Raw genomic sequence first — 17967 nt, forward strand, 5'->3', positions numbered from 1 at the left:
AGAAATTCTGTGTTCATTAATCTGACTATACATTTTGTCTGTTTGACTACAATCTATAAAGAGACAGATTCAGTGTGATTACATTACTATTATTCCTGATGAGAACCCTGTATTACAATAGTTTGCCCACTTAGGACAGAATATTATTAAGAATACCCCGAGAGAATTTTACTGGTCTTTGAGGAACTCTCTTTTCATTTTGCATTGTATTCTTTTTAATAAAAGGAGGCAGAAACAGAGTGAAAACAGTAATTGTTCACAGCAAGAGTTAGGGAGAAATCAGTAATAATATTCAGTTATTGCAGCTCTATAGTCCCTGCTAGTGTTTCTGTAAGCAACCATGAATGATTACAGCACGACTTAGCTAAGGTAGCCACTATGGATGATTGATAGGACATTAATCAAAAGATGCATATCAGGCTCAGAATTTGTTCACAAGCTTTCTTCTAATAGCTGATTTCATGTTCACTGAGCTCTATGCCAGTTTGTTCAATTTATTCTTCAGTGTACAAGCCATTCATCAAAGAACACAATGATTTAACACCCCCTTTCCTTTTTAGTGAACAAACATTTCTAAGTGTAACTACTCTAGTCTGTTCATTAAAAACCATACAATTACAATGTCATACATGAGGCTGAAACAATGCCTCCTTACTACATCCCTGCTACTATCCTATGTATTATTGTGAGTTAATCCCGTGTACTTCAAACACTTTAACAAATGCAACATATTTTGTTTCCCTATGAGCAGTTAGTACCTAGGACATTTTCAAGCCTTAGCTGAAGCAGTTTGAAAGAAAAAATAAGTGGATTGTCTTCTTTGGGAGCTTCAAGTACACAGCACCCTTGCAAACTCAGTCTTCTTTTTTTTATTATTATTTCCTTTCCAGTAGCTAGCTTTGCAATTCTCAGCTTAAAATTTTGGTGACATTCTTCAGATCCTACATGTTAAAAAGACAAACTCAGAACTGATCTACAAGACGTGACTGACTTAAGCCCTCAGCTCCTGTGTATCTGCTGTGACTACAGATACACGAGCTTCTGAATCTAACATTAATTTCTGAACCTATGCAGAGTATAAGAGATCCTTCCCGAACAGATCAGGAGGGGCGGGAGGAAACTGCTATGAACAGAATATATTTTTAGTTCAGTAGGAGGGCTGTCAAAGTGTCAGAGACAAGGAAAGCTGGATGGTGAAAAGAAATCTCCGGCTGTGAGTAGAAGGCTGCAGGAGCACCACAATGTATACTTACACGTTGTACTTAATGCAGCTGAAATACGTGTACTGGAGTTTGGCAGTATTCTCTACTCCATCCCTCCAGAGGTCAGAGATGTCACCTGCGCTAATGGGTTGTTTCTAGTGTCATCCCTGCCTTGCATCCTCTACTCCACACAGAGCAACACAAAACGTGCTGATGCCTCCAATGGCAAAATACTTTTCTAACCAAAGGGCAAAAACAGCGCTGCTTTAACAAACACAGAAGCCAGTTTCATTGGCTTGCAGTAATATGCCTTACACCAATACAGTGCAAGTGCTTAGAAGTTAAGTAAGCGTATTTGTTATGTCCCTGTACATAAATATACACAGTTTCTGTCAAAAGGATAGATTTCACCTCATAGAGATGTCCTGTTTCTTTACATTTGCTTTAACACCACATGGAGCCTTCAGAAATAGGATATTAAGGTATGCCCTGCTGACTCTTGCCCAGACATTATCTCAGCTCATGGTTCTTACTGGAAAGCAGTGACACCAGCAGCAGAGGCGCACAGATGTGCCGAGGAAAAGAGGAATTCTTATTTCTTCAGCTTTTTTTTTTGTGTCCAGCACTCAGCACCACAGGGTTGACTGAGGTACTGGGATTTCCCCATGGAAATAAAAAAGGAGACTGCAAAGGAGCAGAAGAATAGAGCAGCAACTAACTACGAACAGTACTCAGAAATGGTGACAACAGTTCAAACACTGGGCTACTTCTTAAATAGCTTAGATAGCTGCCTTCAAGTAATTCCAAGAGTTTCTGGGAAGCCTTATGAAAATGAGGCAGGATGACCTGACTGGGTTTAACGTCAACCTCAGCCAAAACGCTGATACGGGACAGCATGGCCGATTTTTCCGATCTGAAAAGATCAGAAAGATCCTAAGGAACAGAAGGTATCAAGGCTTTTCTTCCTTTCAGAAACCATTCAGGCTGCTCAACAATGAAGCTGATAACTGCGGGCTGAAATCAAAGCTTGTAACACAGCTAGCACACAGCGCTCTGTTGCAGAGATCTGGATATCTGCCCTCCTTCAGGAAGTTTTTAACATACTTTGTTCAATAACTTTGTTTCTCATGCTCTCAGGACATGTACAGAATCTCCCTAGCCAAGAGTCTCCTCAGGCCTCACATGGATCCCTCTGCCTTGCCCAGCAACTGTAGGCCCTCTTGTTGGCCCAAATGAGCTCATATTGGTTTCCAGCCAGGAGGCCAGCACCACCAAGCAGGATGTGCAGTGGCCATGTCTGTTCAGAAATCAGGAACTGATATGGCACTGGTGTCACTCAGTGTTTTCAGAGACTTCAGTTTGCATCGTGTTTCCTCAGCGATACCTCCAAGGGGCTACAGTTCAGACACAAACACTTTTAAAATCCAGATGCCCGAGGAATGCAAGATGACTGCCTTAATCATCCACGTTTTCCAAAACACAAGCCACTTCCAAAAAATCTTGGGCTGACAAAAATGTAAGTGGATTATGAATCTTCCATCTATCTACTGAGGAAAGACAATCTGTAACTTCAGACTTCTGATCTGTGTTTATTACAGACTTTTGTTCTTTTAAAAAAAAGGAGAAAGGAGAAGAGAAAAAAAAGATGAATGTTTACAAGATCACTAATAACTGCATGTTACCTTTCTAGTTGTTGAGTTCAGTGGGGGGCAAGAGTTAGAAAAAATGTGCAATACTTTACTTTCAATAACATCTCATATTTATATAATAACAGAATATATATATATTTACATATAACAGAATAGCCTACCAGTCATTTATTTTTCCATACTGTGGGCATCTATGTACATCTGTCAGTCTGTCTCTTTCTCCTCTCCTCCACTGCAAACTCAAACTCCCTTTTAACAGAGGTAAAAGCAGTTCAGTGAACTGCACTGCAATTACATGAACACATCAAATTTTAAGGAACTGACTTCAAGAAGAAGAAAAACAGACATTATAATCAAAACCAAGCTTTGTGGCTGTCCTACTAACAAGGTTGTCCATTTCTGTCCATGTCAGCTGCACAGCTTACCACAAAACAGCTGTGTATTCAAAGTCAGAAAAAGTCCTTATTTCTTATCCATTGCATAAGTGTACCTAAGCAGACAGGCTGGCACAAAAATGCAGAGGAGATTCCAACCTTGTGAAAGTGGGAGTATAGTTTCATTATATCACAGAAGTTTCTTTTTATCACAGTAGTTTTCTCATCTTCATAAAAACTGTGAAGATATCTTCCTTGTAACACGAAACACACAGTTCTGCAAGACCTGACGCACAGAAGTACAACACAGATGCTCACCCCATGAGGTAAAGAGCACCTTGCACTGCAAGGGGGGCACATGGGACCTTTCCAACACGTGCAAAAACCTTGGAGCTCTCAGCATAGACTGCAGTTTCTAACAACTGTTTTTTTCATCAACTGACACTAGGCAGAAAGACCCAAGTCCCTCCTAAATGGACCGCAGCTCATGAAGAGAGAGGTAATTTGTAAGTGGACTGGCTTCACACTGAATAAAGCTGGTCATCAGGTATTAGCTGGGCTTCATCAGGTACTGCCACAGCTTCTTTTAGCTCATGCTCAAGTAGGTACAGATGTCACTATTTCATCATACTCTCCCTTATGAGTTGCATGAAGTCCTTGGGCAAGTAAAGTTGAGAAACCAGGGCTCAGAAATTCACCAACAAATGTAGCACGAATGACTGGACTCGTGGAATTGAATGGGGTTTTCAAACTTTTCAGGCCAGGAATTCATCTTTAGTTTTTGATGCAGATTTGTAAAGTCTTTATTGCTTAGGAATGTTCACAGGGCCTCACAAATGCCCTTCCAACAATGTATCCACCTACTCTTCAGGAAAGCAACTCTTATATACTGCTGAAGTAAAACCAAAATCAGAAAGTTCTGTAGAATTGCCCTAAGTCCAGGGTCTGCAGGCACAGCATCTGTTGCTGAACTGTGTCATTATCCAAGTCATAATTAAGTTAACAGTGATAGTTTTCACATGTTCAGTTGTTCTTTTTTGTAAGGAGAAATGTAAGAAATAGTTTCACTCATCCCACAGTAAACTGACACGTAGGAGCCACTGTTTACACTGGGGGACGTAAGTAGAAGTTGAACCAAGGATGCTAAGTGGCAGTGTATGAGCTGATTTCAAACACTAAAACTGATGTGTTTATAAAACTATGAATATCCATTAATATGCAGCCAGGAACATTGAACAGTCAGATGTGGAAAGCTGTAGATGGTCAGCATGACAGTCTCATACTCTGACTCCAAAACAGACACAGAAGAAAGAGAGCCAATGAGTCCTTCATGGAATTGGATGAGAAGAAGCCAGGAATATCATGTAATAAAACTGTCTCCTGTTGTTCGAGTTTGTGGAAACAGGAACTCGTGCAAGTTCTTTGTAAACAAACTGGAGCAAGTAAAAATAAGCTTCCAAATCTGTCATCCACTTCTCCTTCTGACGGAAGCAGCCTGCAAAGCTGAATATTGACAAATTGCTCAGGTCACTGAAGTGACAATGCACTCAGGAACCTTGTAGCCCAGAAAAGACTTGTGAAATTCTTACTGCTTAGTATGTGTTAGATGTAAAATGAAAACCGAATGGTATTACAGGAAGGGAGAATTTAAAAATGCACTTCTGTTTGAAGCCTTTTACCTACAATAAAAGTAACATTTGTTAGTACTAAGAAGATTTTTTGTTTTAAATTGTCTTCTTTTCCCTCAGCTTTCTAACTGGCAGCAGTCATAGATAACACAAACAACTGATCAGTTGTTTTAATGGCCTGTCACTTAAGTACAGGGGAAAACAATTTCAAGCCGTCACTACGAAACCAGGCATACAGGACGATTCTAAAGGCAGGTCTGAGTCTTGAAATCCACATTTTTCAAAACTAGGTTTCATGAATATCCCTCTGCATTTGTAATACTGACACGTTTTACTAAAAATCACTAACTTTGAGACAAGTCATCTAACTGGATTTGTAGAGACGCATCTAATAAAGTTATACCATGTTTTCAGTTTTCATCAGATAATAGCCATCATCTTAAAATTGCATTTAACTCACATGCATCATTGCCTCTTCTTTCATTCTTCCTCTACCAATTTAAATTAACAGTCTGTGGTTGCACTATCCCTTCAGCTTACCGTATTATCTATTCTGTTTTATCTGCTAGGCTAGGTGAAATTTTTCTTCATGAATACATTGCCATATGCTGGAGTAAAATGGAATGGTTTCAGAGAGCAACAGAACTACAAGGATTAACCTTATATGCTCAGACAGCATTGACAGCTTCGTCCTTCTCACTGTGCTACTCCCGTTCAGAAATCTTCAGTAACCCAACTGGACTTTGTAACAATAGTATCTTGTGCAATCCATCTGTGTTCCCTCTATGCAAGCTCAGGACATTTCTGGAAAACCTATTTCACAATCAAATTAATGGCTAAGATTTTTGTTAAGTTCTAAAGACAATATCATGAATTACTTGGAAAACACTTTTTAGGGTCTGCAAATGAAGTGAGCTCTGTGTTAAACCTCAGCATGTTTCTTAGCTCCAGGACTTTCCCAGAATTAATACTGCACTGGGTTCAATGCTTTGTCTAAAGACTTTAAGCTCTGGAAATATCAAATCAACCTGGAACAAGTTGCCTCAAACTGATTTTTAATTACAAGACCTGTGGTTATACCTGTCTCCACACATACCCATGAACACAATCACACTTGTATATATGTGTCTGGGTATGTAAATGTACATGCAGCATGCACCTATGTATTCAACCGTTCTTTGTTTTGTTTGACTTTTTCAGATGCTTTCTGAAGGCAGAGATCTTGCCGTTCTGTGTTATGTGTGTGTGGGGTGAAAAATATCTACAACATTCCAATGCAGTACGCAGGTGATCTCCAGATTAAGCTCCCTGAACATCAGCATCCTGCAATCTGTATGCACTTTCTATAGGAAGCCAACTGCAGAATTCCAATTCAGTTGAGCAAGAATTAGCTGCAACATTCCATTACACTGAAGAATTTCATTTATATTCACTTTGTAGCACTTCCCTGCCATTCAAGAAGTCTAGAAAAAGGATATAAAATGAAGCTATTATGGAATGGTCAAGCATTATATTCCTTTTTTTTTTTTTTTCAGATTAACTGTACATAGGTACAAGACCACAGAGAATAAAGCCCTGTGCTGCCCATATGTGACATGTACCTAGTTACAACAGAACCAGTTTCAGTGGGATTACACCTGGTCTGAATTTGAATCTATGTGAACTGCAATTACACCCTCACTTACAACATACATACCATTACTGAGACCTTTTCATGCAAGAAAAGCCTCCACTTAAAGTCAACTTTGCATCTCACTTAGACCCCAATAAGAGAGAGAATAAAATACAAAGCACTTTTAATTCCAAAAGAAATGATATACTTTATATCTGGTACATCCCATCGAACAGAGCTTCAGGCAAAACACTGCCAAATATATCTTTGTTCTACCTGTTCTCTAACTCTGAACATGCAGATTACATGATTCAGTTCATTAAGCAGCATTTGTGTTCTTTGACACAGATTCAATAAATAGTCAAAAGCTGTGAATACTTAAACCTTACAATCTAAAATAGAAATCACAGAATTAAGCAGTATTTTTTTTTTTTTTTAATGAAAGTTAGATATGAATTCTCAGGTGGTGTCTTCTGTTTTTCATTGTAATTGTCTGGCAATTGTCAAGATTGTGCTGGATGGGGCCCTAAGCAGCCTGACCTAGAGGGTGGTCTAAGCCATTCTATGATTCTATGAACAGAGGAAAGCAATGAAAAAACAAAACCTGTATCTTTGACAAAATTATTCTGAGGAGTACGGTGAAGAGTTAGGAGTTACCCATAGAGCTAGATATGCTAGATGAACAAGCAACACGACAGTCAGATGTACAGTGATATTCAAGGGGAGAGTCTGAACCAGTCAGACTGCCTCCAAGTCACTGAGGCATTGAGTCAATTTGTGAGGATCAGTGCAGAATTCAGTGTAAGAATGAAGATTTGCCTGACATGAAACTATGGCAAAAACATGTTAGGACAAATAGAAAGAAATACAGAATACACAAAATCATGGTGCATTTGAATTGCTAGTCCTCTTCTGCAATATTATTGCATGTAGTCCTTCAGAGAGGACTGGAAGAAATAACAATACAAGAAGTCTTTAAAGAGCAGACTGAAAACCATTTGCCTCAGAAAGGAGATGAATACAAGGATATAATAAGAATGCATAAAATATTGAATAAAGAAGGAAGGCTGAGAACATGAAGGCTCCCTGTCTTATAACTACGAGATGCTCTGTTAAATTCAGAAATTGGGTAACTTAAACTTGATAAAAGGATACTCTTTTTTTTATCTATACAGCGCATAATCAGACTGTTGGGCTCTCTGCTGAAGTTATTTTCACTTTGTCACACAAAATACTTCCTACTTTCAACTGTGTATCTTAACTGCTTTTATGTTTCACTTCACTCTTCTCTTTGTGTTTGCTAAGAGAAATTAATACAGTGTCACTTGTCTGTAGCTATAAGGCAGTTCAGCGAGGGCACTGGCTACCCCAAAGAATCCAATACCTGCGTACAGGAAACATCACTCTTCCCTGGTGATGCTAATCCACTGATGCCTAAGCTCCCCCTACAAACCTGGCTATCTCTTTCTAGCACTCTTGGCAAATGCATCCTCAATACCATTCCCCTGATGTTCAGCTTCAGATCAAAGTGATAGGAGCCAATACAACCAGGATCTGGCTGTAATTAACCACGCTGCGTAATCTCTCCTTCCTGTTCTCATGGCATCAGGGAAGCAGGGGGAGAATCTGGGAGGAAAAAAAAGTGCTGCTGTGCTTTTTCAGTTTCTTTCAGACCTCAGAGGAGATCCCAAGGGACTGCCATAGTCATAACAAACTGATTTTTAGGACGTTATGAGATAGCCAAGGCATATTCTCAGGTACACCTGCACATATAGAAAGAAAATACCTTGCCCTAGGCAGAACTGCACTGGGTTTAAACACTACATAGCTGACAAGGAGTTCAGCTCATTTTCTGAGACCTTTGTACATTTAACATCATAGGGTTGCCAAGGGACTAGGAAAATACAGGAGTTCTGAATTTCTGATCATATAGAACAAGAAGTCCCAACCTTTTGTGTTTATTAAAGATCAGCTAATCTTTTGTAAAGGTTTTGAACTGTTACCCTTAATATCATGGGAAATCATTACCCCCTCTAGATCTACTCTAGGCCACACTGCCTCTTAAAAAAGAAGTACCAGTGAAGTGCAAAGTCTAATAATTGTCACAGGCAGTAGATATAACATGTAAGCACATCCTGACAAAAGATGAATAGCAGGGGTGCAGGATTGACGCAGGTAACCAAATGAGTAACTGCAAAATGAAGGATTATCCTCATTTGATGCTGTTTCATATGCCTCCTTTCTGCACAATCCTTCCCAGCTGATACCTAAACCAGGTGTTTTCAAATGCACAAAGTAGAAGCTCTACCTTGTGTGCTAAAGGAGATCCGCTATTAGCTGCCAGCAGGAGAAACATCTTCTTTTCAAGTACTCAGCCAGTAGTCAGGATACAGAATTACACTGCCAGCTGACAATGACAAAGCACCCGCCAAGCCAAGCCCTGTCTGGATTGTGCTAAACTATTATTATTTATTATCCTAACTGAAGCAGTGCCCACGTCAAGGACCGGAGCCCTTTAAATGCTTGGCTCTGTAAAAACACAGCCCAAAATGCATCTCCTTTCATTTGACTTCATCTTAAGCATCCCACAGTGCTCACACAGAAGCTCCAAGGCCAAAAAGCTGTTTGAAACATGGTATGTAATCTTTGAGCCAATGAAAAGACCAACCAGATCCTGGAAATACTTTCTTAATACAAGTAGCACCTCTGAAACAAAGCAGGTTGAAAGGGCATTGAGACTGCAAAAACAAACACACCTGAACTAAACCTGCCTGCACTCTCTTGCTCTCACTCATCAGTCTTTAATTATTTGACCACGCACCTCTTCTCCCCTTGCCCCATCAGGATTCCTACCTCATTCAGGGCACAAGACACACAATACTCTTGAATGATAAATACTGGTATTATTCTTCTTGCCCAGGGTGTTGCCCATGGGCGTTCCTTCCATCGTATTTAAACTTGCTGTGAATACAAAATTACTGATACCTCCCTGGGCTCCTTGCTGTGCTCATCTCTGTAGAATCTAAATATACTTCACACAACATTAATGCTATCAGCCTCCCTCTAAGGTGAAGGGGAAGGACTCCTGTTTGCACAGGCACACAAATCAAAAAAGCACTAAGCATAAGAAGTGCCACTCATTGCAGGTGCCCAGTTTCAGATATGGAGGCCCAATTTCCTGGGTTAATCAACATAACAGTGCACATTAAATTTTCAGAATAACCATCAGCAGCCACGGCTGTGAACGCTCAGCTTCTCTGAAAAAATTAAAATTGCCTCCAGAAAAGAAAACTGTATGAGCCTGGTGGTCACTTCTGATTAGCGCAGGTTGCCCAGCATCAGGCTGGGATTGTGTTGCCAGAGCAAGGTCTGCTCTCCACGCAGCAAACCAGGCTAACAGACTCCCTCCTCTTTCACAACTGCCTGAGAAAGTTGAGGCAGAGCCTGCAGCTCTGACTGACCCAGAGAGAAGGCTCACTGGTGCACTGAAGCAGGCAGGGGTCCTGTGAAAAAAAAAAACCAAAGCTACACAACCCTGAAGTTAAAGAAGGTATCAATGCACCATCACAAGGGGGCAGTACCTCCACTCTCATTAATGACTGGCTTCTGCATGCCTTACTTTGCAGCTTTTTTTCTCTTCTAGTGCAATCTTACTTTGTGTGTTACATGAAAGCATTTTGTCTTAGCTGTTCAGCCTGGACAGATCCTGGTCTGGCTCATGGCACCTCTGAAATCTGCTTTCTTTTTCATGTTCATGGAAGGCTGTTATGGTTGGGCAGACAACTTTGACTCCAAAAACTTCCCAAGGAGATTCCAGATTAACAACAGCTGCAGCTGCAGAGGAAAGTCCTCCTTCCTTTCTGTGTGCCTCAGACTGGAACACTTCGAATTCTTAGTAAACATCTATTTAATACATGCTAATAGAGAGTCCTAAGGGCTTATCGCTTGGCTGAATGGGATAACTTCCCATGAACAGCAAAGACTGTATCTGCAGTATTTAGATGACATCCTTGGCAAATTTTAGCATCTTAGAGAAATTGTAGCAAAAGCTCTTTTACTACATATGGGAAAGCCTGTTTACCTCTAACTTCATTATTAGGAATTAACAATTTTGCTGGCATTTTGGAAAAAATCAGCCTTTAATAAGTATCTGCCATGAAAAATTCCTGCCAAGTGTAAATGATCTGTGCTAAGTTAAAAGTGATTGGAAACACGGTCTGAAAGTAGAAGGACTGTGTAACAGTAAGTATAGTTAATGATATCGACATTTCCTAAAATACAAATCCTTCCCATCTTGGAATTCTATCTACAGGCCTGCTGAACTGTATCACTTTCTTGCTGTAATTCCTATGAGATTTACTTGAAAGTTTCCAGAATTTTACACTAGGGAAAGGTTTTCTTTCTACCTTTTTTCTACATTTTGATCACTGCTGCAGACAGGATATTAAACAGGATGAACAACGATTTGATTCAGTACAGCAGTTCTTGAGCTGAATGCATTATTTACAAGACAGTGGAATGCAATAAATGAAGTTTTACTGATAGCCCTGTTGCTATTTAGTCTTTGAATTTACTAAAGCAATGAAATGTGGCCTGTTTTGAATACGTTGTGTTACTGTTTATTTTGGTGTAACTGTTACGTAGACATGTTCGCATGAGAGAATGTAAGGGGCATCAACAGAGGTGAGTTTCAAACATGGGAAAAGAGGCAGCTCTCCCTTTCCCTCCTTTCCATTTGGAAGAATGGAGTGATATGTTTAGCACTTTTCATGTTAAACGTGAATATTCTTGTTAAAAAGAAGGAATTACGAACTCAAAATAGCTAGGAAATTTTGGAATTTCCTGGAAAGCATGACCAGGGAGCGCTGAAAGCTTCTGCTGAACACAGACTCAGGTGCTAAGCCTTGCTCTCCCCGGTGACAGCAGTTCACAAGACCTACTGTACCAGTTGGTAAACCTTTACTTAGTCTCCACACTTAACTCACTCCAATTCCTCAACCATCTTCAACAAAGCTGTTCATCAGACTTGGTTGTCAGGTACAGCCCTTAGGTTTGTGATTCAGCTTATCAAAAAGATGTGATGACCATTTCCAACTGTGGGGTACGAGTAAAAGGAGGAAAGTCTCCAGAGTATGCCAACTTTCATGCACTGTTTACCAAAGTTACAAAACCATGGAAAAGGAGGTTAGTAATTGAAGTGCTTTCTCATCTCAATGAGAATGGGATAGTACACCTTCATACAGCCAAAACATTTAACAGATGTGATCCAAAACTGCTGTCAGCTACTGATATAAGTCATATTCCACATTCGGAAGCTCGATAATTGGGGCTGTGGTTACAAACGTCACAGAGCAGTATGGCAGAGCTATGATACCATACCTGTGAAATACTACACAGCTACTCAAGCACATCAGGGCTATGAAGCATGGCTATTCGAAAGAAATACTTTAAATAAAAACAAAATAAACAAAAACAGTGCTGATGCTAATGCCAAATATTCACAGTTCTGTCACTTTCAAAGTTTAGCAGGCTAACGGTTTCCAGTCCACAAGTTGCATGCTCCATTTTCTCCAGTAGTGCAAATCCCCACTGCCACTTTTTGAAGTTTTAAGTGTGTCATTTATGCAGGAAAGGCATGTTTGAGCCTTGCCAAAAATGGGTCTTTCAGATCTCAAGAAATTGCTGTGGGGACTTGCTCCTTTCCCTCGTTCCAATTTGAAGGTGGAGGCTGTTCTTAAACCAAGGATCAGAAGCATTCTTTGTTCGAGAGCCATAAATGCAAAATCAGTATTTCCTAAGACTTTGGAGAAGTAAAGGATTTTTTTCTGGAATACCAAAGGGACTTTTCTCAGTTAACATGTGGCAGTGTCACACATGCAAGCGTGTTCCAAAGCCACATCTCCATTTTTAATGTTGCTTTTTCTCATTTTCTTCCACTCTCATTTTTTGGCACTTTTACTTCTGTTCCATCTCTCTGTGCTCTGCTTGCTTCCCATTTTTTCCCCTGCAATGTACAATTTCTCCCTACCTTGTCCTTTGCTACTCTGCTCTTCTGCCTTCAGAAAAAGCACTTTTAGCCTGTTTTCTTGCACTAGAAGTGAAGTGGCCAAGTGAAAATCACCTCATTTCTAATTGTATGAGATGATAACAGTGCTTTCTTGGTAGAAAAAAAATATAATTCGGCCACAGAAAGTCTAATATTTCAATATACAAATCAAAACATGAAAAAACTTGAACATCGATGCCAATAAATTCTAGTAAACTGTTTTAATTGCATAGCACCACATTTGTGCTTTAATCTTTGATGATTGTAACAGTGGGAACATTTCACTGCCTGTTATCTACATGGACAGAAGAACACGAGACTCCTAAGTTACAAACTTATCCTAGAGCTTCTTCTCTGAATACAGGCTCCTGAGTACAGAAACACACACACACACACACAGATGGAGTATTGCCTGGTCTGGATGACAATATATCAAGGTGTCCCTTGTGTTCACCTCTCTGAACAAGAAAAAAAAGTATTTTAACTTCAAATTAGGCTCCAGTCAACAGGATAGGAGTTGCAAATACACACAGACACAAAACAAAACAGTTAGGTAAAAATTCACATTTGTATGTACACACACCTGCATGTCCATGACATGGAAGACCAGACATATGTACAAAATACATAGAAAATGCTGTGCTTACCTTATTGCGCTTGCGGATAAGTGGCCGTAAGAACCACTGGCTGAGGAACTGCTACGAGAATTATTGAGAATTGTGACCAAGGAATTTGGAGATGTCCGTATCATGGTCTGAAGGTCAAAGCTGTGATCAGACAGGGGGGATATAGACAACGTACGCTTTCGGCTTGGTCTGGCTGATAATCTTGGACTCGGAAACCTGGTGCCTGTTATGTAAACACAAATAATTATCCACCAGGGTACTTAATTGCATTTATTTTTTATCAGGGATGGGTAGGGAGTCACTAGACACCAACATGCTGTGATAAGCCCACTCTCTCCACTTGTGATCTACTGGCTATGATTGAGGAATGAAAAATCTATCTTCCTGTGGCTTACCTCAGTGGAGCTGTGTTTATTAATGTGCAAGCAAAATGATTAATTGCTAAACAAAAGGAAAAGACTTTCATGAGTTATCCCTCTCATTTCTGGTGATTTATGAATCTGATGGCTTCTTAGACTTTCACATCATTAATTCAACCACAAGCAAGGAGACAGTCATTCACATCTAGGCTACTAACAAACCCAAAGCCACATGTCCTTAATACACAAAGCCAGAGCTAAAACTGTTAAATACAGCACAGAAATGAAGCGGTAGCTTTTCCCTTGCTGACCACACTTCTGCCTGGACAATACTTGATGCAAAACTAAAAATCAGGAATGAAAATCACTGTAAAGGTCAGTTCGATCAACAGAAGTTAAATTGGCATTCACAGCATTAGACTGAGAAATGGTTGGCTTTATTTGAACTCATCCAGGATCCCGTGGTATTCCTGTGTTGGTGTGCACAGGGCTCTACTGTTTCCAGATTTCTTAAAACTAGAGATTAAGCTTTTCAAAGCAGTTAAGAGAAAGCGACACCATTCAAATAAATAAATATTACATTTCTAAATCTTTTCTGCAGCTTTGAAGTTCTTTAACCCTTCTGGTCTATTTTACTACAGCATCTCAACAATCTGCAGTCCTGATGGAAGATAGATTGCTTTAAATTCATTCACTTTATTTAATTATTTTCCATCTCGCTTAAGTCTGAGAAGGAGAGAATTAGTCTCCCTCCTGTGTACTGAACTATCTCCTTTAACAGTACTGTAGCTTCTACCTTTTTAATCCCTTTAGCCTGCAGTAAAGGACTGAGTCCTAACAATCCTGACAGCTAAGCTCATGCAGGTCTCTGGTTTAATGTTTATTTTACTGTTACTTCTCTCCAATTCCTTGCCTTTCTCTGTAACTTACTCAAAATTAACGTGTTAGCAAGCCTCCATTATGGATCTACTTTTCTTGATTCTTGCTCATCTCTTGTGCTCTGGACAACCTCTCAATGGAGCATTTAAGTTTACGTGCCTAATAATAACCAGTCAAATGAACTTCAATTAGACCAATCCCAAGGACACAGCTGGATTACAATACGCCATTATGCCTTCCTTATACATATAAGTGTGTTGCTCTTCTTCCTGTGTACACTATTCAAGATTTTTATCTGGCACTAAAAGCTGCCACTTCATTGTTGCTGTGCTTCCATGACTACATCTCTGCCTACAGTCCTTCTTCTAAGCTGTGTTGAGTTTTGCCTCACCTGCTACCATGGCTGTCCATTCTTTGTGGCATTTGGTTAAGATGTTGTTTTGTTTTTTTTCTTTTGTGCACTATCTCTGCAAAAAGCCTTAGCCCACACTGCTCAGCCTTTCAATTCATGTTCTCGATTCATCATTTAAAACTCAGGCGTAGCCATTTACTTCTTCCTAGAGCTACTAGACTTATTTTATCCAATCTATTTTATCTCCTTTTTATAAGCTTGCTATTATAGTGTCTCCTTGATATTTCATTAGTGTTGTGCTTCGTATCCTTCATATCTTTCAAAGGTTGAGATGTTTTATTTGTGACAAAATAAAACCCACCACTGATAAGCAGCTATAAGGAACTGCAATGTACGTAATAAGAAAATACAAGATACATGCTATGGTAAAACAAAAATGACACTTACATCTTTCACCCACAACTCTCATCTGCTGACTGTTCAGCCAGCATCAATTAGAACAAATCCTCTGATGTCAATGGGGGGAATGCAATTTGCCTGAGCTGAGCATACAATTGGAGTGCTTTAAAGGTGAATAAACTATGCTACTGCTGTTTTACAAGGGAATGGGCTAAGTACAGGTGTTTCTGGTTAAGCAGCAAGTAGAGGGAATAAGACCTGCCGGACATTCGCTGACCAGCAAAGTGAGATATTGTTTAGACATGATGGATGATTACCAGCTATCCTAACAGTGTGCTATGTATGACAGGAAGAGTATGTAATTAACGCAAAGACGAATCCTCCAGCACAAACCTCACTGTGCTAGCAAGAAGGCAGCAGGCATACTCAGAAGGGGACAAGCACAGCTCCCGCTCTTTTGATAAGCAGGACCTAGTGTAATGTATTTACAGCTGAGAGTCACTGTGTGCTGCTAATGGCAGCATATGAGAAATTTCAAATGAGCGTTTCCATACCTAATACTTTCTAAAAGTTAGTTCTTATAAATCAGAAGTTCTGTTCTGAATCTGCACGACTACAAAGGTTTTGACACGTAGTTGGGAAACTCCTCAGGACCCTGCAAAATGTGAACTGATTGCTACTGATGCTGACTAGACGGGGTACATAGGTTTGGTTAAAGAAGTGGAGCAGTTACTAAGAACACCAACACCTGAATATCTTTCATTTGAAGCTAGACTGGGACTGGGTGATAAAAGCAGGGGACGACACCCGGGTTTTGCTTCTTCTGTGATGAGACGCTGTGCCTGGATGGTAGATAGCCCAGGCATTAGCTGCACCATCCAGCAGCCTCGGGCTTTGTCTTCTCCCTGAGGCGGTGCCCGGTTCTGCCCCCACCTAGATGCAGGAATTCACCAGCATTTCTCATCTACCTGGGATGGGGCCAGTTTCCTAAGGTCAAAGGGTTTCTTGTGTACAGGGGGAAATTCCTGCTTCACAGCAGGAACAGACAGCCAAGGCCAAGCAAGAGCACTACAAGATCTGACAACAGGAGAAGGAGATTCGCTTCAGGGGAGGCCATGATTTTCAGCACTAGAAAAACAATTAAATGGAATTATTGTTTTTTCTGATCTCCGTCATTTAATTAGGTTTCACATTCTTAAAAAGTCTTAAGCATGAGCTGTCCATCCACTGCACTGCAGAATGTTTGCTAAACCATTCATTTAGCATAACATCATTCTTAGCTGGTCTATTACTACAAAAAGGAATAGATCGCTATTTTTACATTACTCTGAATAGTAAAACAAACTTTTCAGCCTTGCCCAGGCACTTATATTAAACACAAACACTTCAATATTTATTTAGTAATTTGAGATGTTTGTCTGCTCACTGTATTCTCCCACTGAAGCATTACATTCCACACTCTTTATAAAATACTTTAAAACAAAAAATGCAGGACCAGTGATTCATTGAAAAGCCATTTCCCGCTGCGCAAGCACTGAAGAAAAAATCAGCTTTGGCAAAGCATGTAAAGGGAAGCTGAGAGTGAAGGTTTGTTTAGGAATGTCACCTTTTTGCAGTAGACATTATAGTTATAAGAAGCCAGCAGTAGATAGTAAAGACGTGAGTGTGCCAACAAAAAACCCAGCAGGTGTCAAAAGAAAAGATCTTATTCCTGGGATGGAGATCAATTCTAAAATAACAGATATCTATCTCTATCATAAATTTCAAAAATGAAATATGCCATCCAGCAAATTTGTCCATGAATTTGATTTCTGAGTTGTAGTTTTTAGCATTGCTTAATCATTTATAAGGCAATCTTCAGACATGTATCATTTATTCTATCTCTTTAAATCAAGTTTCATCAAACCTGTTTCATTCCATCCCTTCAAATCAAACTTCTCAGGACTCACCTAAAGCAATAGTTTCTCTTGCAGGTTATGAACATAAGAAGTCCATTTTGAGTACGGAGAGACAAAATGTAATCAGAGTGAGGATATTAATACTGACAGGAGATGAATCCAGAAACCTCAGGAACACGCTTACCTTCAACTAAACACCATATAAAATTCACTCTCCAAGGGAAATAGGTAGACACCAAACCCAAAACCTGTGATTTTTGGAATTTTCTAAGCATTTAGAAGACAGTTTTGGCATCTTTCCAGCCACAACAATGAATCACAGTTATTGCTACTGTCAATATCTTCCCCTAGTTACTGTGATATTACAGCTAACATATATGAAACCTTAAGATTAATCAAGAAGATAGGAAGACCTAGTCAGGGATTCTGGACACCGAGACAGCAGAAAAACATTACAGCAGCAAAGAGGATTGTGGTCCACTTTTCATGCCACACAGGAGTGGATGAGGAAACATGTTATGGAATCATAGAATCATAGAATGGCCTGGGTTGAAAAGGACACAATGCTCATCCAGTTCCAACCCCCTGCTATGTGCAGGTCATCAACCAGCAGACCAGGCTTCCCTGAGCCACATCCAGCCTGGCCTTGAATGCCTCCAGGGATGGGGCATCCACAGCCTCCTTGGGCAACCTGTTCCAGTGCCTCACCACCCTCTGGCTGAAAAACTTCCTCCTAATATCCAACCTAAACCTCCCCTGTCTCACTTTAAAACCATTCCCTCTTGTCCTATCACTACCCACCCTCACAAACAGCCGTTCTCCCTCCTGTTTATCCGCTCCCTTCAAGTACTGGAAGGCCACAATGAGGTCTCCCCTCATTCTCTTCTCCAAGCCTAACAAGCCCAGTTCCCTCAACCTTTCCTCACAGCAGAGCTGCTCCAGC

The 17967-nt window shown here is 40.1% G+C and overlaps 1 protein-coding gene across 2 annotated transcripts in view; it reads right to left on the bottom strand.

Annotated features, from left to right (window-relative positions):
* GLI3 (GLI family zinc finger 3) overlaps positions 1–17967 on the bottom strand; it is a 200789-nt gene that overhangs the window by 43173 nt on the left and 139649 nt on the right. For both annotated transcript variants that reach the window (XM_010713104.2, XM_010713103.2), the window contains exon 7: positions 13159–13360. In XM_010713104.2, the coding sequence (XP_010711406.1) occupies positions 13159–13360 (202 nt within the window). The remainder of the gene's footprint in view (positions 1–13158; positions 13361–17967) is intronic.

The sequence above is a fragment of the Meleagris gallopavo genome, chromosome 6, assembly GCF_000146605.3.
Source record: "Meleagris gallopavo isolate NT-WF06-2002-E0010 breed Aviagen turkey brand Nicholas breeding stock chromosome 6, Turkey_5.1, whole genome shotgun sequence".
NCBI classification, from domain to species: Eukaryota; Metazoa; Chordata; class Aves; order Galliformes; family Phasianidae; genus Meleagris; species Meleagris gallopavo.